This window comes from Tiliqua scincoides, chromosome 5, assembly GCF_035046505.1.
Source record: "Tiliqua scincoides isolate rTilSci1 chromosome 5, rTilSci1.hap2, whole genome shotgun sequence".
Classification (NCBI taxonomy): Eukaryota; Metazoa; Chordata; class Lepidosauria; order Squamata; family Scincidae; genus Tiliqua; species Tiliqua scincoides.
In genome coordinates, this window is record NC_089825.1 from 7,190,758 (window position 1) to 7,213,855 (window position 23,098).

Below are 23,098 nucleotides of genomic sequence, written 5' to 3' on the forward strand. Positions count from 1 at the left end.
ACAGTTATCATTTTGCAATGTGCTGTGGACCCATTTAATCAGACAGATGAGTATAGGAACATTGTTGTTGTTGGCAACCTTCAGTCTCGAAAGACTATGGTGTCGCGCTCTGAATGGTGGTTCTGGCACAGCGTCTAGTGTGGCTGAAAAGGCCGATTCGGGAGTGACAATCCTTTCCACACTGGGAGCAAGTATAGTGTGTCCCTGGTCTGCCTCCCTGGCTATGGGCCTTCCTTCTTTGCCTCTTTGCCTCAGTCTGTTGGCAAAGTGTCTCTTCAAACTGGGAAAGGCCATGCTGCACAGCCTGCCTCCAAGCAGAACGCTCAGAGGCCAAGGATTCTCATCTGTTGAGGTTCATTCCTAAGGATTTCAGATCCCTCTTGCAGATATCCTTGTAGCGTAGCTGTGGTCTACCCGTAGGGTGCTTTCCCTGCACAAGTTCTCCATAGAGGAGATCCTCTGGGATCCGACCATCACCCATTCTCACGACATGACCAAGCCAACGCAGGCATCTCCGTTTCAGCAGTGTATACACGCTGGGGATTTACAGGAACATAAATATAAATGAACAAACATGCATACGTTCAAAACCAGATTATACAACCTTGACACTTCTTAAATGATACTTTTGGAATACTAAGACTTTCTGTGAACTATGGCCATACAGATGAGGGAAAACAATACAGTAGTTTGCATTACTACAATGCTTTTATACTAGAATATATATTATGGCAGGGGAATATATAAAATTATAAATATAAACACAATGTTTCAGTATAAACCCACTTTGAATGCCTGTCAGGGAGATAAAATGGGGTATAAATTTGAAAGTAAATACTAAATGCTTAAAAAGCCTAATTAGTACCCACTTTCATCTCTGCTCGGTATCTGCTCAGATACAGAACCAGAAGAATCCTTCCTGGAGAGTGATCTTTTTGTTTTCCCTTGTCCTGTACGACTCCTCTGCCGCACCATAAATCCACCGATGCCTGTTAAAAAATGTACAAATATAGTTTAAAAGATTTCTGAACTAAGAAAAATATACTGGGATTTAGTCATTTATGATACGCTATCATTCACACATCAAAACCAGCAAGGGCCCACTTCAGGTGACAATGTAGAAGAGGATAACCAGTACATATTTAATTAACACTTACTTCTAACCTTTCATTCTGCTGTAAAAGCTACGGAATGTATAGCCTATCTCAGTGGCTTCCAAACCTTTTAGCACCAGGATCCACTTCTTAAGATGACCTCTTTTTGGATCCACCTAACTTTATGAAAAAAAGTTTCACTTCACCAGCCGCTCAAGCCTCTGTTTTTATCCTTTTTACTATGGTGTGGTGGGGCTACTTTTTGATGTATTTGTTGAGCTCCACGTTCATTAGGTTGGGACCATTCTGGTGTCCTTGTAGTCTCCTTTGCTTGGCCTTCAATAAGAGCTGAAGCATACTTGCCTACTCATGCATAAAAATGTACATGTTGCTCAGTTTCACTTTCCATAGGGTTCAATGCATATTTCCTTTTCAACTTGGAGGGGGAACTTCCTTCTCAAGTGCTTTTTGGGGCCTGCTTTCATCAAACTGGAACCATTCTGGTGACACTGTGACCCTTTCATGTGCCATTTGAGGTGGGCTGAGGCACGGTTGCCTACTCACAAGTAAACATGCAAGTGCCATCTGTTTCACTTCCTATAGGGCTAAATACAGTTTCCTTGTCAGCTATCAGCTTGTCAGTTTCAGTTTCCTGACTTACCAACAATCAGGTCCTGACCCACAGTTTGGGAAACAATGAACTATCCCATCTCAAAGATTCAGGGTAAGTAATATGTTGAACACACAAGTGTGCAGGCACATAACTAAATACCCCAACTTGTTACCTGCTGAATCTCCTCTCTGGGCAAGCTCAGAAAGATATTCTAGATAAGGGGTCCCCTTTCTTGGGACACTGGAGACAAGAAGTTGACGGTGACCTTATTGGAGGGAGGGGCATACTACTCTCAGACCAGAACAGCAAGGACTTAGAACAAGAAGATCAACAAAGCACATACAGAATAACACACCTATATAAGAATGTTGAACCTGATAGAATATGAAACATTAGTGTATAATGCCCCTTGCCCCTCCCAAGAAAGAAGATTCAACAGGATGACAAAATCTTCTCTATCTAGACATGAGCAGAAAGGCATTCAAAAAATGGGACTTGTATAAGCTGGAGTCCCAGGGAAGGTCAAAGTGATTGCAAGATTATTCACAGACCCCCCTGGTCCTTGTCCGAGATACAAAACTATTCGTCCAGAAAAACAGCTTTTTTTTAGACCTGTGATCAAAAAAATAACCTTCTAGGAAAATTTGTCTGTGGAAAGTGATGTTCTGTCTCCCCATCAGGAAATTATGCACTGAAGGTAGATGGAGCTGTTCCACCCCTTAAGAGAACAACTTTGTGTGGAGATGTGAAAAAAGCTCAAAATTTTCAGGACAGGGCTGTGTTAAAAGCAGCAGTTGGACACCTGACAGTATGCATGTGAAGATTTTATCGGATATCATCATGGAAAAAAATCTAGAATGTCTAGCACCTTCACATATTAATACTCCTCTTATGAGTATTACACATAATACTCCTCTATGACACAAAAGTGCACCACATAACTTCATACACTGTTTGTAGGACAACCAGTCTAACACTATTTTCCATACAGTATATTGCCAGCTATGACTGTAATAGGCAAGAAAGTAACTGTACTGGTGGGGGAAGATTGGTGCACACTCCCTCATTACCATCCAGGCTGATTCCAAGCAAAGAAGAGCATGGGTAAAGCAGAGCATAAAAATGACATGACATGTAGCGTGTAAAGATGAATGTGTGCTCAATATCATACTACTAGAGGAGAAAAATGGGTGCAGCACCATAGCAGAGTCAGGGAGAATAAATTCCCACCTGCCAAACCAGTACAACAGGTGGAAAGCATCACTACCACAAGTACCCCATCCTCCCACCTAAAAAAAGATCTGGGAAGAAAAGAATCAGTTAAAGGATAAGGAAAACCAAGGTAGGGAAAATAAGATCAAAACTAAGTATACTATCCTAAGCTGAAGTAAATGGAACAGGGAGCCCTCTCCTTCATTTCAATTTCCTGCTTCCAGTGTTCAGAGGAAAGGGATTTCTCACTTCTGAAATATTTTTCTGCTCATTGATTAGAGCAGGGGTGCCCAAACCCCGGCCTGGGGGCCATTTGCAGCCCTCGGGGACCCCCAATCCAGACCATGGGGAGCCCCCAGACTCCAATGAGTCTCTGGCCCTCCAGAGATTTGCTGCAGCCCACGCATGCAACTCAATGCGATTACTCTTGCGCAAGCTTCAGACCAAAGGCTCTCTCTGTTGCTTGCTGTTTCACATCTGTGAAGCAGCAGCAAAGGAAAGACTGGCCTTGCTTTGCAAAAGGTCTTTAATAGGCCTTGAGCTATCGCGAGACCTCCATTCATACATATAAGTTCCATTCCTAATATAGTCATCTATTCAAATTTATTTGAATTTTAAATGTAAATTAATTCTTTTTTTCCTGGTCCAACACAGTGTCAGGGAGATGATGTGGCCCTTCTGCCGAAAAGTTTGGGTGCCCCTTGTCTAGAGAAATAAATGGTCTGTTCCCATATCAGCCTATCCCTAGCTTGCTGAGTTTTTTTAAGATGACTATCATTGCTTCTACAAAATACTTTTTTCTCCAAAAGAAAGAATCCCATAGTTTAGGGACAGCCACTGCCTCTACGGGGATGGGGCTACAGTCATGCTTTGCATGCAGAAGGGGCCAGAGTCAATTCCTGGCATTTTCAACTAGGTTGGGAAATATCATTTCAGAAACCCTGAAAAGCCACTGTCAGTCTGGGAAGACCATACTGGCTAAACAGACCAACCATCTGACTAAGTATAATGCACATGCCTATGTTCCTCTAATCCTCCATGCACTCCTAACAGAATTACAGGATAACCATAGCTCTTTCCAAGGGGACATAACTCCTCCAGGTAGGTTTTCAAGCAGCCTCAATGGAAGAGTTTGACTAACTTATACTAAGGGTCCAATATTATCCAACTTCCCAGCACTGATGCAGCTGTGCCAATGGGGTGTGTGCTGTATCTTGCAGTGGAAGTGCAGTCACAGAGGCCTTCTCAAAGTAATGGAACATTTGTTCTCTTACTGCAGGGCTGCACTGAGCCTGCATCAGCACTGGAAAGTTGGATAGGATTGAGCCCTTATTCAATTATCTCCTTTGCATCAACAGAGTATGCATCAACTGAAATTTAAACCAATATTCCATTCCATAAACTCTAGCTGTAGCATCAAAACTATTAGCCACCAAGATATGCTAAAAATAATCCCCTTCAGTTGGAGACAGTCTAATTTTACTAGATGGCTTGTCACCTGGAAGAGTTTTGCTAGAGGTTACTTTGTAGATGCTCTGATAGCAGAAAAGAAAGTTCTCAATTGCTTTGGCAAAGGAAAGCTTTCAATAACAAAGAAATGTGCACTAATGCACTAGGGCAGGAGGACTGGTCTAGAGGGTAGAGCCTCCATTAGCCCGAAGATAACATCAGAAGGTCGCCAGTTCGAGAACACCGGCAGCTCCCTGAACGGCGAGACCTTGAAGCAGCTGACAAGCTGAGCCGAGTTATTCCATCTGCTCTAAGCAAAGAAGCATCTTGGCTGCCCTCCATGTGAGAGATGGAGCTGATGTCAGCCTGCGTGGGAGGCACTGGAGGCCAGAAGTGAGATCAGACCCAGAAGATCCATCTGAAATGTTGTGTGGTTCTTGAAAGAGAGAACCGTTTAAGATTGTAAAAATCCCCTTGAGGGATTTAGAAATGCCTGCCCATGTAAACTGCCTTGAATAAAGTCAGAGAAGTAATCTGATGACCAGAAAGGCGGTATATAAATACCGAGGAGTTGTTATTATTATTGTTGTTGTTGTTGTTATTAATGCATTTTCAAGGAGGTGCTCTTGAGAGTTGCAACCCCCTTTCAATATTCTTCTGTGGAAGCATTCATTTGCGACAAATATACTCAATTAGAACAGCAGGCTGTTGTCTTATGTTTAACAAACTGCAAACTTCAGTTGAACATCTAATATTTAACAGCATGATAACAACAAGAATCCTGCTATTTTGCATCTTTGGACTGCACATCTTGATACTCAGACTGCAAATTAAATCATAACCCGATTAGAAGAAGCCACAGTATACATGAATGAATAAATAGGGAAAGGAGTTTTCTTAACCTACTTAATGTATTATAAGGGGAAAGATTATTAATGTTTTTTTCCACACACTTTTATACCACCTTTCTTCCAAGGAGTTCAGGTTGTTGTACCTAGTTCCTTCTGCCCTTTTGCGCTTACAACAACACTGTGAGTTAGGTGAGGCTGAGAGATAGCAAAACCAGGAGACAGGAAACTTTGTGGCTGAGTGGGGATTTAAACCTGGATCTTCCAGGTCTAAGTTCAACTCCAGAAACACTACACCATCCTGGTTCCCTATACATATTCTCGCATTATCAATACATATAAATCTAATGAAAATGGAAACATCTGGAAAATGTACTTTACCTGGTCTATATGGTTTTCTCTTTCTCTTTTTAACACCCTCGGTTCCTTCTACCCCCTTAGGATCATCATCAGCAGGTTCCCGTTCAGGGCTTGTATCTGATTTTCCATCACAGTCCATTAGATCTCCTTCTGAAGAAAAAAAAGTATAAAAACTATATTGGAGGAAGCTGTCATCAGATATCTATAGGCCCCTATACACAGCTATTTCATAAACAGTGAAACCACAATATTCTGTAGACAATGCTTGTAAGCCTTACTGTACCAATCAATTCAAAGACAAAATGGCAATATCCCTGCTAAAGGGAATTTAAAGCAGAGATTACAATAAGTAACCCCTCGTTTCTAGTCATTTACAATGCAGCATTAACCATTTCTCACAAAGATCCTACATCTTTATATGCAGCACCGCCACCTCAATTTTGAAAGTCTGAAAATGCTTTCCTTGTTGAGAATTTTGCTTATTTTTTCATTTTAGGAATCAGAGGCAGTCTTGTTTGCAGGATGGGAGAGATGGAAGCCATTTCATTTAGACCACAGGGCAAATGAGTGAGAGGGGTCATAATCATTCCCACTGACATCATGTATTGTTTTACTATGCTGTTCAGTAAGTTCTCATCTTTCATTGCCTTCTTGTTTACTTGTAGTCCCTGGATGAAACTACAGCAGGACTGTGTCTGTTTCCCCCTTTCCTTCTGATTTGCCTGAGGACCAAGAGAAGATGAAGCACTGCCAATCTAGTTGTCTATTACTCTTTAGTACACTCAAATGCATTTTCTCATGTATTCAGTATACAGAATAACAGAATAAATTCTAAAACATCCTCCCCCACCCCCACAACCGCAAGACAGGAAACTGCAAAATAATATTGAAAACTCTCCTCTAGAAAAAACACTGCTTTCAATAGCATAATTGCTTTCAATAGCATAATTCAAAGTTCATAGATTCTGTAATATAAGATCACAGATGAACAAACAAGATTAGTATATAGGCCAAATTTTGACAAATTGGAAAATAAGATTAGAGAGGGCTTGAACAGTTGGTCCTATTTGTCACTCAAATTTTTTGGGGGGGAGTGGTGGCTGTCAAAATGCTGGTTCCAAAGATAATTTTTTTCTACAAAACATACCATTAGTTATTGCTTACAAAAGAATAAAAGATTGGTAGAATATGATTAATGAATTTGTATGGAAAAATAAAAAAGACAAGAACCAGATTTAATACCCAAAGTAGATTACAGTCAGAAGGAGGTCTGACCTATCTAGATTTACTTCTGTTATTAAAGTGCTAACGATGTCTGAATGGCATCAAGGATATGAACATAAAAACAATTAAATAAGGGCAAAACTTCTGCAAGACAAAGTTAAAGGGGCTTCTACAGATTAATCCACAAGACAGTTGTGTCTGCTAGTAGGGAGCAGCTCAATCATTAGAGCATTATTAACTGTCTGCAATAAATATAGAAGTTTATCACCTAGTAAATCCCCTTCAGCCATGTTTGTAAATGATTTCAATAAGAATTTACAGTTCGAATTCTTTTCCAGGTGGAAAAAAAGGGAGCAGAATTATATCATGCCTAATTACAACCAAGTCCAATCATACATTCAAACTGTAATAGGCATATTAAATGCCCTGCCTCTTCTATATGAATATTTACAAATTAGGCATTATCTTGGATAATGGCTATAAAGATTCATAGCACTACTTCAACATTTTACTCTGATGACAATGAGAGAGAGAGAGAGAGAGAGAGAGAGAGAGAGAGAGATTTACCTCATTTAAATTTATGCCCACAAGTCCCATGAGTTAGGTCATGTTTTTCCCATTGCACAAGAAGGGAAATGAAGCTGATAGAAAGCAACTTGCCCATGGTTGCTCCCCAATGGCTTGGCTGAGTTCGAATGCAACAGAATTAGGTCACTATTGGAGGACTGCCTTGCCTTCCTGACTTTCTGCTTCAGGTTTTGAAGGAGATGGGGGCCAGGAATGTATAATGCATTCTGTAGATCTGCAACCCTCATTAAAGGAAAAATACCCTTTAAATTCTGAATTAGTGAAAATTAGTGAAAACTGAAACTACTGCAGAATGTAGCTGTCCGTGTTGTTGCTTGGGCTAATCGGTTCAGCTCTGTACTGGCTACTGATTCATTTCTAAAGTGCTTGCTTTGACTTTTAAAGCCCTTTACAGCTTGGGACCAGAGTATCTGAGGGACTGCCTTTGTCCATATAATCCTACCCATACTCTTGGGTCATTTGAGGGAGTCCTTCTGACAGTGCTGCCACCAGTAGACACTGCCACCAGTAGAGCATCAGTAGAGGTGAGGGGGTGATGGCTAGAAACAGGGCCTTCTCGGTGGTGGCGCCTCGCTTATGGAATTGTCTTCCCCTGGAATTAAGAATGGTTCCCTCTCTGGAGATCTTTCAGTGGGGCTTTAAGATTTAGGAAGGCTTTTAATTGATACTGGGGGTTGGCGCTTTTACTGAGCTATGTTTTAATAGCTGTGATCCTGGGTGTCTGTTTTGTTTTATTGTTTTAATTGTTTTTAAAATTTATGTTTCTAATATTGTACTAGTTTTATGCTTTAACGTTGTTAGCCACCCTGACTCCCCTTCAGTGTGGGGGAAAGGCAGGATAAAAATCCTGCAAACTAATAAGACATTAAAAACAAATTACAATAAAAGCACAATACAATAAAAATGCAAAGGCAGCAGTGAAACACCACATCAAAGCACCAACCTGTAAAAGCTATTCAGATGTTTAAAAAGGTTGAAAACTCAGAAGGCTTGCCTAAAAAGAAAACTCTTCAGGTCCTGCCAGAAAGTTTCTAAGGAGAGAGCAGTTCATAAATGAAAGGGGAGGGAATTCCATAGGGTTGGTGCCACTAATGATAAGGCCCTATTTCTTGCAGCTGCCCCTTGCATCTACCTACGTGGCAGTACTTGTAAGAGGGCCTTCTTGGATGACCTGAGGGGAAGAACCAGATTATATAGAAGATCTATGTTGCTCCATAAACGTCTACTGTTGTTAATTTGGAAATATAGCACAAAACTACAAAAAATTACCTCTACTGTCATCCATTTCACCATCCCTTGAGTGTTCCGACTGAATATCAGGTGGGGTTTGGAGTACAGCCACACTATTCTGGTTTATTATCTTCAACTTGAGCTTTGGCTTTGTCCGTTTTCTTCTTGGTATAACAGCACTGAGACTCTGTAACTGAGACATCCCTGTTTCTGTCAAACATACTCCATCCTGAGTGTATGTCTTCGGTGGGTCTATGAAATTTGCATGAACCAAAACAAGAATAGAAAATTTTAATACTTTTCCTGAGAAGCCATGGCAGTGTTTGTTGCTGTTAATTTTAAAGAAATCTGCAATTAACACATCACAAACAGCAACTATTTTAATAATGAAACAAGAGAAAAACTGGCATTACTAATTCAGAGGCTGGTTTAGCAGGAAAAAAAATACTTTTCAATTTCTTATTGTCTTATAGAAAAAAATTCACTGGGTTGAATCCAAAGACGAGACATGGGAAGTTAACATTTGGATATAATCCTAAATGTATAGCAGTGTGAAAAGAACTGATCAAGACCACAGTGACATTCACAGAGGAAGCTGCTCTTGATCCAACCCATTGCTTCTTTGCATTTTTCCCCCTCACAGCAGCTACTTGCTCATGTCCCTACAGTAACATAACTACTCTGAACAGAGTCTGCTCAAACCTGGTATAAGAACAGAAGCACAAAAATTGTACTATAAACTATTTGCAGCTCATTTGTAGCTCAGTAATTGGTCAAACAGGAAAGCTGTCCTATAAATTTTAAAGAGCACAGATATATCTAAATTTAAAGAAATGTTTAAGGTTCTTCAAAGATAAGGATCTAATTTAAAATAAAGCAATAAGTAAGAAGGCACAATAAGAAAGGGATGGCAAAATAGATGAACATTTTAAAAATCTAAGAAATATATTAAAGGCCAGGACCAGGTTGTGCTGGACCTCTAACCACACATGGTAGGCTGGCATCCTCTATGGTATAGTGAATAGGCGGTGACAGCTGCTTCTCTACCAATCTTTGGATGGTGGGAAGAAAGAAGAATTGCCACTACCATGGCATTTAGCAGTGACTTCTTGGAGGCATCTCCCCCTCACACCCAAAAGGTTCCTCCCACAGCAAGTGGGGAAAAAAGACCCAAGATTTTTGGTGGTGACTCCTCTCTTTTCTACCAACCAATGAGTTTTCTCCCAAAAGGTCTCTGAATCAACAAGGGCCAGGGAGAAAACCCAGTGGTTGGTGAGGAGGGCAAAAGAAATAAAAGCCATCTCCTCCTCTTCTTCATGCCCTCCCCACTGGCCAGCAGGATCTTACTCTAGAGCAGAGATGTCAGACTCATTTCATTCAGCAGGCTGAATAGCATTCATGGTGCCTGCTAAGGGCCAAAAGTGATGTCATTAGGTAGAAATTGACATCACTAATAAGCAGATGATGGCTAGAAATAAGCACTTTGTTCTTACGAAGGAAGTCAGGTGCAAATGACAAAAGAGAAAATAATGCAAACCTTGACCATATTTTCAAGATATTTTCAAGGCTGCCCTTTCAGCCTTGCCGCTTCTGCCTAGGCATCACTTAGCATCTCAGCATCTGAGGATTGCTCTGCAGTGATGCTTTTGCAGAAGCGGCACTGCTGAAAGGGCGGCCTGTGTAATATTTGGGCTCTCCCAGTACCTCAGCGGCACCCCTCTTGGTCTGTCCCTTTCCACCATATCATTCCTTGCCTTCTTCTGTCTCTCCCTTCTATAACCTTAGCAGAAGCGGCGCTGAAAGAGCCCAATTATTATGTGGGTAAAGAGTTTCCATAGGCCACATATTGCCCACAGGCCTCATGTTATATACCCCTGCTCTAGAGGGGTACAGAGTAACATTGACAACTCTGTGGGATACCCTCACTTACACATTTATTTAAAACATTCATATCCCATCTTTCTGTCTACAAAGTGACTACGGGATGAGGTGTATGTCTGGCAGCAAAAGCAGCAGCAGTGTAATTGCTTTTATTACAAAAGGATTGGCTAAGTTCCAACAAGTATGCTTGAGCTCCCAAGTGGAAATGAGCAGAAATGGGATCTCAGGTCTGTGTCCACTGTGATGTACACTGATAATATAATTTACAAAAATATTTCTAGGCTCATTTGCGTAACATCATTGAAAATCTTGCTAGAGGGAAGACATCAAGACGTTTAAGTTACCAAGTTCCTTTGCTTTTGTTATAATTTGGGCTGCAACTGATGATTCACAGCATTCAGAAGAAGGCACTGAAAAATAAAATGTAAATTATTGAGAAACTAATTGATGTCATCTTAATTATAATGAAGCCTCAAAAACAATGCTATTGCTATTCTATTGTCCTTGCTATTCTCTCTAACACCTCATCCCTGCTGCACCACCTTAGATGCGACAGGGGCATATTGGATTGATATATATTCATCTTTTGAGTGCTGGTAGCAGGACAGGAATTGGGGATTTTACATAATTTGCACATTTATTAATGAAAAGCTGTGAATACTTAGAAGAAAATTATAAAAGAAAGACAAATAGTTTGGGAAGGTGTAGGTCAGATCCAGAGAAAGTTAGGTACAGGACTCCACTAAAAACAGTGGAACTTGCAGAGCTAGCCTATGCATGTTTACTTGGAAGCAAGTCATTCTTTCTTCCAAGCAAGATGATACAGGCTGTAGCTTTATAACTAATATCCATAGATTTACATGAGATTCAAATAAGCCTGTGTACTGAGGGAAAGTGGAAGTGACTCCCTTTCAATGGTAGTATTAGTTTAATTGTTTTCTGACTATAAGACCATTCAATTTTGACAAATGGACATTCCATTTTGACAAAAGGACAAACTGGATTAAAAAGCAAATATAAACTATAGTTAGTTGGCAACCTTCAGTCTCGAAAGACTATGGTATCGCACTCTGAAAGGCGGTTCTGGAACAGCGTCTAGTGTGGCTGAAAAGGCCGATTCGGGAGTGACAATCCCTTCCACACTGGGAGCAAGTGCAGTCTGTCCCTGGTCTGTCTCCCTGGCTATGGGCCTTCCTTCTTTGCCTCTTAGCCTCAGACTGTTGGCCAAGTGTCTCTTCAAACTGGGAAAGGCCATGTTGCACAGCCTGCCTCCAAGTGGGCCGCTCAGAGGCCAGGGTATCCCACTTGTTGAGGTCCACTCCTAAGGCCTTCAGATCCCTCTTGCAGATGTCCTTGTATCGCAGCTGTGGTCTACCTGTAGGGCGCTTTCCTTGCACGAGTTCTCCATAGAGGAGATCCTTTGGGATCCGGCCATCATCCATTCTCACGACATGACCGAGCCAACGCAGGCGTCTCTGTTTCAGTAGTGCATACATGCTAGGGATTCCAGCACTGTGTTGTTTGGAACTTTGTCCTGCCAGGTGATGCCGAGAATACGTCGGAGGCAGCACATGTGGAAAGCATTCAGTTTCCTCTCCTGTTGTGAGTGAAGAGTCCATGACTCGCTGCAGTACAGAAGTGTACTCAGGACGCAAGCTCTGTAGACCTGGATCTTGGTATGTTCCGTCAGCTTCTTGTTGGACCAGACTCTCTTTGTGAGTCTGGAAAACGTGGTAGCTGCTTTACCGATGCGTTTGTTTAGCTCGGTATCGAGAGAAAGAGTGTCGGAGATCGTTGAGCCAAGGTACACGAAGTCATGGACAACCTCCAGTTCATGTGCAGAGATTGTAATGCAGGGAGGTGAGTCCACATCCTGAACCATGACCTGTGTTTTCTTCAGGCTGATATAATATAATATATCAGCCTGAAATATAAACTATGGTGTTAAAATAAAACGATTATATGAATTGATTCTAATCTGGATCAATCTGATCTAGTTTCTCTTTTCAAATGTAGGGAATAATATTCTGCAGACTGGATAACAGGGGAGGGGGGAGGAGTGAAGAGCCCACTTGGAAGGCCACTGAGGAAGCAGTCTCACTTGACTCAAAATCAATGAAGATGTGTTGATGTGAGAATTGAAAAGCAAATAATAGCATGTGCAGACAGTGATATGGTTGTGGTAGCTAGCAGATTTACATACAAAAGAAAAAAATTAAGGGGCTAGGAGAGGGTGATGGGAGGGCATTTTGGAGGCAGGGAGGGGTGTTTCTATGGAGGAGAGCAGAATAGGGGCAAGATCAGGCCCAGGAGGGCCATGGGATCACCAGAGGCGTCTGCCACCATATCCTATCCCTCAGCTGGCCCAGCCAACCTTATACTGGGCTGCTTGGACTTCCACCAGCTACATAACTGGCAGACTAGCCCCACAGGGCAGGCTGGGGGCATTACTCAGGGGAGTAATGCCCCAGTGTAAGGGGAAAAATATCACCCTGAGGAGACTTCCAGCCTCCTCCTAACCTGCATTGGATACAGCATAGGCCATAACAGGTTAGGATTGGGTTGTCTCTCTCTTAAGCAGTGTCTCTGCAATTAATTCAGCATCTGCCAGCCAACAGATGTTCACAGAATCATAGAGTTGAAAGGGACCCATAAAGTTATCTAGTCCAACCCACTACTTATAGGAACAAATTATCATAGAGCATCTCCAGCAAAATGCCTGTTGAGCCTCTGTTTGAAGATCTCCTGTGATGGAGAATCCACCACTTGCTCTTAAACCTACTGTAATGCAGGCTAGATACCCATGAAAACATGTCTTACCATTTGTTGGTGGTATATATGGCCTGCACATGGTACAATCAAAGCCACTATCTGCTACGCTTTCCACTTCCCCTTCTGTGTTTAAGTTTTGACAGCTTGTGTGCATCCATCTGGAAGTTAATTGAGGAAAGGGGTAAGTTGAATTATATGCAATTTCATATCAAAATACCATTCAGACGTTTTTGAGCTTGCAAGCAAATAGGAATACAGAATGTAAATTATTAAGCAGCAATGACCATGGATTTTTTCCCCTATATAGTTAAGTAACCCTTAGAAGTGCCTTCAAATTCTGTGTACAACAGAAGTGTTCAGAAGACCAGGGATGATCTCATGTCTCTCAGATTCATAAGGGATTATGAAGACTGGAGAATGCCAGAACACGACTGGTGTACCTGCAGCAATTTGTCTCTTGACACATTTTGAGAACAGCAGTTTGACCCTCCGATGATGTAGCAGGGGGAAAAAACAGCTAGAAGTTTTTAAATTTGTTCCTGAAAGTCTGAATATCTTTTTGTCCCACTCCAGTTGTATAGGCAACCTGAGGCGCCCTTCTAATCCTGCATCCTGTTTCCCACAGTGGATAATCAGATACAAGCAGAAGATGAAGATGTACCTCATTCCCACCACTGCTCATGGAGCAGCCCAACTGGGTCAGCCAACTGATGCACTGCTGCTATTGCCACCAAAAATGCTACTCTGCCCACAAAAAAGCCAGAAACAAACAACAACAAAATGCAGTCACTTACCTAGCTCCTTCCCACACAATCCCTTACAACAAAACAGAAAGTGAAGGTCATACTAGGAATTTTCAGCATATTTCACACCTTCTGTTTTATTTACAGGAACTGCAAGCATGAAGCAAGGGAAGTGACTGCTTCCTTGCCCTTTCCTCACACAGACCCTTCAAGTTTAAAGGGACTATGCAAGGGTGGAGCAAGGTGAATGAAACAGATTATCATTACCAGCAATTAAAAAAACCATGCAGGCAATGGTGATTCACTTCCCTATTCTCTTACCTCACTCCTTCAAGCATGCCTTTAAGTTTAAGACTATGTGGTGAAGGAGCAAGGTGAGTGAGTAATAATATAGATCAATGGGGATCTGTCTGTGGAGGGTTGGAGGGAGGGCTAATAGGATTCCACTCTCTGTCCTAGTGCAAGATATTAATGAGATCAATCAAGGCAGTTTCAGTGACAACCTTAGGCTGCAAGTCCAAATGAAAGAGAGATCCACTGTTCTAGTGGCTGTCTGCTGGTGTTCTTTTTGCATCTTTTTAGATTGTGAGCCCTTTTGGGACAGGGAGCCATTAGTTGTTTGATTTTTCTCTGTAAACCGCTTTGTGAACTCTTAGTTGAAAAGCGGTATATAAATACTGTTGTTAAATACTGTTGTTATCCAGATAACCAGATTATTTTTCTGTTATCCCTAAATATTCAGTGGTGTGACCTTACAGAAAGGCCAAATGCCCAAGCAGACAGATTGTTTTGTGGCTTAGACATCTTTGTTGTGCAATTCTACAAGAAAAATAGCCATAGCTTGTGCCCACTGAACGGGCAGCCAAGCTCACTTGTTTCAGTTGGGAGCTGGAATGGCATTCCCAGATGGATGTCAAACATCCAATGGACAGAGCTAAGATTGCACTTGACCAAGGTTACGGTCAAGTCAAAGGAGGTTCACATGTGTATTCTGATTTGGCTTCCTTGGATAGTATCTGTGCCATCTAGATCCACCACTTTCCTGAAGGACTGAAGAGTTGTAGTGGAGTCTGGAAAGATGTTGACTTAGCAAGTACAGTTAGGGATCAGTGCATTAGCTGCATAAGGAAATGATTTTTTACTTTAAGTTTGCTTGTAAGTACCTGGGCACTTCCATAGTCAAAGCCATGTTGCCATTTTTCTTATAACCCTGTACTAGTTTCCCCAATACACTCCTTTATAAATTTTAACTCTTCATCTGCCTGCTGCTGGCTGAACTCCTTCAGAGCTTTATTCCAGTCCTCTTGGACTGTAGATTGCTTGTTGCGACATACATTTTTAGGGAATCTCCCACTCAAATAGGAGGGAGGTTTTGAAAACAGTCTCTCTCTAACTGGTTTTTGTTTTCATAGTGGCATCATAATGTACTGGTTTTGGCCCTGGAAAAGGAGCAGATCTGGGAGAGGAAACAAGGAACCAGTTCAGGTGCTCTTCCCCATTCTCCTCATCACCTCAAGGGAAAGAGTCACAAAAGAAACAGGGGCAAGAGACACAGAAGAATGAGTTGTGCCTATGGAAAAGAACACTGCACATGGGTCAGAGATTCGTCTAATCTGACCGAGGAACCAATTCAAAAGACTCACCATTTCTAAATTTTTCTTCTCTTCACACGTTTAAGGAACTCAAATCCTTAAACGGTGAGAGTGAAAAAGGAATTGTGGACACTGCTATCATGATTCTGTTGGAATGTACTTTGGCCTCCTTATAGTCTTTTCTATTACTATACTAAGGGCGGAATCCTAACTTGCGCTGGAACAGGCAAGCCAGAAGGCTTGCGTTGTATCCAGTACAGGATTGTGGCCAGAAGTGGCTTAGCCAGAGGCAAGGGGAACTCTTCTCCTTACCCTTGGGTAAGGGCTGCTGGCCCCAATGTGACTCCTCAGACGTGCACCACCTCCTGAGGTGGCGCAAGTCCGAGGAGAGAGGAGCAACTTGAAGTCGCTCTTTCTCCCCGGGAATGGGGGTTGGGATCTGGCATAACTGCTGCCGGATTGCGCCCTAATACTATTTTCTGTCACAGAAACATATGAACCATCAATCTGGGACACTAACAGGAGCGCATCATGAAGAAGGAATGGGTCCTTTGGATTTTCCATAGGCAGCAACTCAAACTCAGAAAAGCTACCATAAAAGAAAAACCTCCAACCTTGAATGGACATTACATGTTTCTTTAAAAAATGAGAACCAAAAACTTTGTATCGGGTGGATATGCTAACATTATTGTGATTCACTTCTCTACCTGTCACATTAGCTATGGTTTTCTACTTTAAAGCAGCTCTTGGGATAGAAAACAAACCTCTGCTTTGCAAGAAAGAAGCTATGGTAAAGAAAAGTGCAAGTAAATTCCAAGATTGAAAATAGTAAGAAAGACCAAAATTCATCCTACCTCTTACCATGAATGAATAACCAAGATGAAATATGGAGAAAAAATTTCATAATTTTTTATAGCAGAAATCCTGACCTGTCACATTGCCTGCACTGCAGAATGAGCTCTTCCTCTCTATAACTGCAACAGCAGATTGGGCAGGTAGATAAACTTCCACAGGGAGCACACTGTGTGTAATTATTTTGCCATTCACACCTTAGACCAGGAGAAGTAGCTCCACAGTGTCTGCACCAAACACACCTGCAAGAAAACCCAAAACGGGAACAGCCAATTTAACATGAGCTCACAGCAAGAGCATATAAAGGCTTATATCATATAAAGGCTTGATATCCTTTAAGTGCCTGTGATGAAAGAGGTACAACATGCCATTCATTGGGGAAGTTAGCAAATCTCAAAAAAAGTCAAAGCTATTTTCTTTTTGTTTTAATAATGCATTCTTGGAGCCACCCCACTAACTCCCTCAAATATATATTTAAAACAAAGTCAAATATAAAAGATTAACAAGAGAACAGTATAAAGAACAAAACATCACATACCATTTGCACTTCCAACCTCCTTTAGGCACTGTCTGCAGTGGTGGATCTAGGCAGTATGTGTGATAACTGATATCGCAGTCATCACAAAGGAGCAGCCTTCCTGGATCTGTAGCCTTCCCACAGGCTTCGCACACAGTGCACTCCAAGCATCTCCAGCCTTTGTGGAGCACCACTTTTGTAATCTAGATAGTGGAAGACAGCATGCAAACAACTCACATAAGCAGCCCTGGGTACCCCATTATCGGGGGGGGGGGTAGAGAAGGGTGGCAAATACACTCCAAGAATTGAGATGAAAATTTCTTTTAGAAAAAAACATTTGCCCCAATTTAGGAGGGATTGAAAAATATTGTATTGAAAAATCCAGTATTGAAAAATCCAAAATTCAAATTTATGTTATTGATATTGAGAAACTACATTTTTCTGAAATCTACAAAACCATTATCTTCTCACAGTATTTAGTAATCTGGTGCATTGGAATGTTTTTTTCCATATCATGACATTCAGATTTAAGTGTCAAATATTACTTTCCCAATCTGACTGAAATATGGCTAGAATTTAGAAAGACAGTCTTAGCTCCAACAACATGGATATCACCCAAAAGTAGAGTGTTGAGCTAAAAAACACTACTGGAGGCATTATTTCCTAAGTGACAGGGAAACGGTATTGATTGGCCCCACGCTATCCAGAATGCACTATTTCCACTGGCTAAAATGGTTGTCAATTAGAGCCAGAACAAACACAATGCATACTGTAGCAAAACTGGACCTGACAAACACAATGCATTCTATAGCAACTCTCTCTGTTAGTGGTTCTCAAAGTGTGGGTCAAGACCCCCAGCTGTCACAAGAAGAGAGGTCTCAAAGCTCTGAAGAACTACGCTCAGTCCTACGAATCTCCCAGTAGGGTTAGGGAAGACCCCTTCTAAAACCCCAGAAAGTTAGTGCAGGCAATACTGAGCTAGATGATAAACTGTCTTACTCTTAAGATTCTCAGAGTAGGGGTTGCAACTAGCTATAATATGATGTAAAAATGTGGTATCTTTTTTACTTACCTTCCCATAGGCTGCCTGGAGATCCAATGGGTCTCCTGGGACCTATGCCAGCTACAGCTGGTGTAAATCTGAGGAACCTCAGGGGAAGTTTCAGGTTAGGAAAAGGGGGATAGGGTATGTGACACTGTTGCAAAGGTCTTCCCCCTTCTGCCTCCTCATCCCTGGTTCAAGTTTAATTTCCTCCCTTCAACCATCACCCGCTCTGGTGGGGCATCAGGGAGCCACTGGTGCATGTGTGCAGGGCCTCTACTCATATGCACCAGTGGCTTCGAAGTGTATGACCGCAGTGTAGCTTTCATGTCTTTGGAACGGAGCTTACACTGAAGGATTGCGAGAACCATCAGTGTAGTCCCAGCATTGGACTGCAGTGCCCAAAAAGTCAACCCATTTCTGCATTTCAACAACTCAGACTGTGTAAACAAAAGATGACTGAAGCATTGTAGTGGTGAACGCCCATGTTAGCTAACTCTGCACCCTATTTCAAATGCTGTTTTGCTGGTACCTTTTAACTTTGATCACGTATCATCTACACTAGTCTTCTAAAAAAGCATATCTATTTTACAAAGCATACCTAGACTTTAAGTTAAACATTATGGTACATGGGAAAAAATCCATGTACCATGTATTCTAAAATAAAAAGACAGTTTATACATTGCAGTAAATAGCTTATTATCTTTGCCTAAGTCATCTCATAACTATCCAAATTTAATTTTCACACATTTTCTCCTAGCCTAATGAATGTAAAACATTAATTAACCACTCTAGTTGCTGTCAGTTCTGACAGCCAACAAACTGAATTAATTGAATCTTATTGCCTAAGTAAATGAAGATGCAGTATAGTTTTTCCATGGAAAAACCTGGTATTGGTTTTAAAGCTCATATCTTTTAAAAACTGTGGGATAATAAGAACAATTTATGATTGCAAAATTTCAGAAAGGTTCTCTTGCTTCTATAAATGCTTCTATAATTCTAAAATGTCATTTAATTAAAGTATTTTGCAAGTTGCAAATAACAATCACATTTGCAGGGAAAATATTTAACAAACTAACAACATTCCTACTAATTAAAACTGGAACCAATATGCAAACATCACAATAATTTCAAATCACTCACCTTAATACTGACACAATATGGATGGTAACACTGTCCACATTGGGAGCAGGCAAGCAAGCGGCCTTCTGCACCCTGGCCAAAACTCCCACAAACGACACACATATCCTAGAACAGTAAGACAGATATTTTCAGTGAAAAGTCAGTACCCAATATACAAACTTCCTGGCATAGTGCTAAAATATAAGCCACATGTGGACCTCCAATTTCCTTTCAGCACCTCTTATGCTACTCGAGATTCTATATTCACACTATTAAGAAATCCTAGATTTCTATCAAAAATAACATTTTATACAGCTGAGAATCAATCAAGACTAATAGTTAAATCTTTTGATCTTTTCTGTAAGGAACAAAGGTCTATACAGCTTAATTAAAATATATTTACAAAACCCACAATAAGATGGAAGTCATAAAAGTACATCAACAACTTTCTAGTAAAACTTAATTTGCAGATTAACTAGTCAAAGAGATGTAAAAATGTTTTCCAACCCCAGCCAATCATTTTAGCTCCCTCTGTTGTTGAACAATAGCTCTATAGGGCTTTAAAAGTAGTCGCTAACATTTTGAATTTAGACTAGAAGCAAAGAAGCAGCCCATGTAACTGAAAGAGTACTACTTTTATGCACATTTCTGTGACTCAACCCTGAAAGGAAAAACAGCAGCCACACAATGTACTAGTTACACTAGTTGCAACTTCCTAATAGCTATGTTCTTTCTACTCAGGCAGCCCACATGAAGTCCACTGTAATAGACTGTCCTTTAGGACAGGAAACCATCTCATTCCTTTCCTATATAAACTGCTTTCAGAACTTGTGTTTTAAAGCAGTATACAGATATTCTAAATAAAACAACAGTTAATCCCCTCAATGCAGAATTTGACACCAAAGGAAGGCAGGTAGAATTTAAAAAATTACTACATCAGTGCAGCATGCAATTTTCATTGGGTGAGTATGAAATGGAGAAACCACCAATGATTTCTACTTGAAAGTAACAAAGGTAAGAGGCCATAGCAACCTGATACAAAGTAAACTTGTCACTGCTAGAAAATAAGACAACAGTATTATGCATTGAGTTTTCTTCCTCATCTTTGTTAGATGAAATGTCCATATCTGTGACCTAAGAGAGAGAAAGAGAGAGAAACATCAGATGAGACATTAACCTTTAACATAGTTGCACTGAACAATTAACCAAGCAGATTAACCAGAGCTCTAGAAGCAGACAAATGCATTGGAAAATCAAAGCATTTACTGACTGCTTAATTATGAAATAGGATAACGTAAGTCCTGGAATGCAAATTGCTGCCTGCCTTGGGTTGGAAAAAGTTTTTGCCATGAGTATCAGATTTATCATACTTTATTCACTTCTTCACTGAATACATGAGACTCTACAGCAAGTTTCTCCACCTCAAACAGTCTCTGTTTGGCTCATGCTCAATCCCGGACTTCAACAACCAAACACTTCAACAACCAAAAACTGTCTCCCCCAACTCCTTCCCGGGAAAGCATTCAAGGCACATATTCCAAATATAAAGTTGTTCAAGTCTGAATTATTTACATAGAACTGTTCATGTACATGGTGCTTTGAAACGAATGAGAGAACTGGGTCTGATCCAAGGAACTTACTGACTAAATAGACACAAGGAAAACAACTGGGAATGGGGAGAGAAACTGAGGTAGAGGAAGAATATGCGATTATTTGTGTACAAAAACAACATGATGCAGAAACTTAAAATTAATGATAAGACCCTGGTATGAATTCAGAGAGCTGCTCTGCTCTGGCACACTCAGAGGCTTGACTTCTTCCTTTTGAGCAGATTCTCACATCATATCACACACTGCTATGCAAACTTTGAACAGGAATTATCTATGCATTTTAAAAAAAAATTAGGCATTTAGGGTGCATATTTATATTCTTATTGTTTGAAGTGAATATATTGTGCCTTCCAGTTTTCACTATTTTCTAATGAGCAAAGCAAAAGAAATCCTGTAATCTGGCCATTTAAACTATATATGGGCTTGAGGTGTAACTGAAATTTAGTGGGACTACTGCACAGCCCAGGTACCAAAGTTTAAGGAATTCATGCTTAATAAGGTTCCTTGAGAAATATAATGTTACTAATTTATAATCTTCATTGTATTCCACAATATTGCATATATGGTTGGCAACTTATTTAGTTTCCAAATATTGAGGAATACAATGGTTTGCTGCAGACACACCCACCAGTCTCTTAACTTTGTTCATTCACCTACTCTTTCAATCTGGAAGCTAGGGTGTTTCTGGGAAACAGGTACATCTCCTGTGTTTACCTGTAAGATTGGGCAAACCAGTATATAAAATGATCACCAAGAGCAACTTTTCAATTTATTACGTCATTAGCTCACTAGGCAAGTGATTTAGAGCCCAATCCTGAACTTGGCATTTGGCATACATGCCATAAGGCACATTTGAGGGCCCTAGCACCAGTGCTCCGCTAGCGCTAGCCCAGTGCTGGCTCGCACTGTGCTAGCACCAGAGCTCTGCAGCTCGGTGGTCGCGTGGACCATTGAGCAGCATAGAGGTAAGTGGAGGCGTGGGGGAAGCATTCCAGGGAGGGGGGAAGTGAAGGGAGGACAGGGAGAGGGCAGGGAGGAGGCATGCTGGGGGGAGGGAGCGGGATGGGAGAGAGGCGGGAGCGGTGGAGCTTTGCTCCACTGGATCCAGAGCCTCCATGCCAGACTCACTGCCCGACATGGAGGCTCTTCATTCTATGGTAATCTTCGGGTTGCTGTAGAATCAGGTAGCCCCATTCCAGGGCTACTTGCTTTACTTGGGGGAAGGGGACAAAAGTCACTTTCTCCTGAGGAGCCACTGGCGGCTACCTGGAGCGTGTTGGATGCGGTGGCAGCCATCTTTGGCCCCACTGCAGCCCTGCATGCTGGGCAGCTCAGGATTTGGTTGCCTGTCTTGTTAGGATTGCACCAAATTGTCACTGAAGTAAGAACTATCTCATTGCCAACAACGTACTTCGTAAAACATATTCTGCTACCCATCTCTGAACATTAACAGAGAATTCTGTGAGAGTGGGAGGCCATAACTCAGTTCTACATTTCCTCTTTTTTTTTTTTTTTTTTTTGGTGCATGTACTGTATAACATTCCAATTTCAGTATCACAAGTTAAATTGATCTTATGAGGGCTAAGAGAGACTACTGAATAAATACAGAAATGATTAGAAAGTCACTTTAAGTCACAATAGGCAATGCTAGACTAGAAGGGTTTGATATAATATAAGGCAGCTCTTAAGATATTCTCAGGTCACCACCTTTGCTTGGTCTAATGAGACTAAACAAAATATGGACAAGCCAGGAATTCTTACCCCTGGAGTTAGTAAAGATCCAATTCCATTCCTCAGTTTTGATCTCCCTCGTCCACCTCTTCCAGAAAGGCCTGCACCACGTGGTCTTCGCTTCCCAGGGAACCCTGATCCGCGTCCCTATATAAAGTAGTCAAAAACTTAGCCAGGACTAAAACAAAACAAAATACACACTTTATAGTACCCCTTCTGAATAAGAAATGTTTCTTCTAAAGTATGTCCCAGCTCTATGTAAACAATAAAAATTTCAGATGAACATGATTAAATACAATGACTAGTAATATTATTAAATATATTTCTTTTCCCCTTTTCAACAAAAGAAGTTCACAAAGTGGTATACAGACAAAATGAAATAATTAAACGTCCTAACCTGTAAATCACTATTTTATTAAAATACGTTTATTTCTCCAGGAGGTTTACAAAACATCAAGTACAGCAACACAAAATATACAATAAAAAAAATAAAATGACAGCAATAGCTAAGAGTCAGCATCCAAAAATCATAAAACCACAAAGTGAGTCCAACTAAATGAAAGCATGGCAAATCAAAACAGTTTTAGCCATGTAGCAGAAAACGAATTAAAAAAGAAA

General features: G+C 41.0%; 1 protein-coding gene across 9 annotated transcripts in view; it reads right to left on the bottom strand.

Annotated features, from left to right (window-relative positions):
- KMT2C (lysine methyltransferase 2C) overlaps positions 1 to 23,098 on the bottom strand; it is a 205,749-nt gene that overhangs the window by 58,725 nt on the left and 123,926 nt on the right. For all 9 annotated transcript variants that reach the window (XM_066627556.1, XM_066627555.1, XM_066627557.1 and 6 more), the window contains 10 exons: positions 22,511 to 22,627; positions 20,172 to 20,273; positions 19,161 to 19,265; positions 16,997 to 17,178; positions 16,536 to 16,700; positions 13,320 to 13,429; positions 10,844 to 10,909; positions 8,658 to 8,870; positions 5,598 to 5,726; positions 870 to 989 (listed from right to left, as the gene is read on the bottom strand). In XM_066627556.1, coding sequence (XP_066483653.1) covers positions 870 to 989; positions 5,598 to 5,726; positions 8,658 to 8,870; positions 10,844 to 10,909; positions 13,320 to 13,429; positions 16,536 to 16,700; positions 16,997 to 17,178; positions 19,161 to 19,265; positions 20,172 to 20,273; positions 22,511 to 22,627 — 1,309 coding nt within the window. The remainder of the gene's footprint in view (positions 1 to 869; positions 990 to 5,597; positions 5,727 to 8,657; positions 8,871 to 10,843; positions 10,910 to 13,319; positions 13,430 to 16,535; positions 16,701 to 16,996; positions 17,179 to 19,160; positions 19,266 to 20,171; positions 20,274 to 22,510; positions 22,628 to 23,098) is intronic.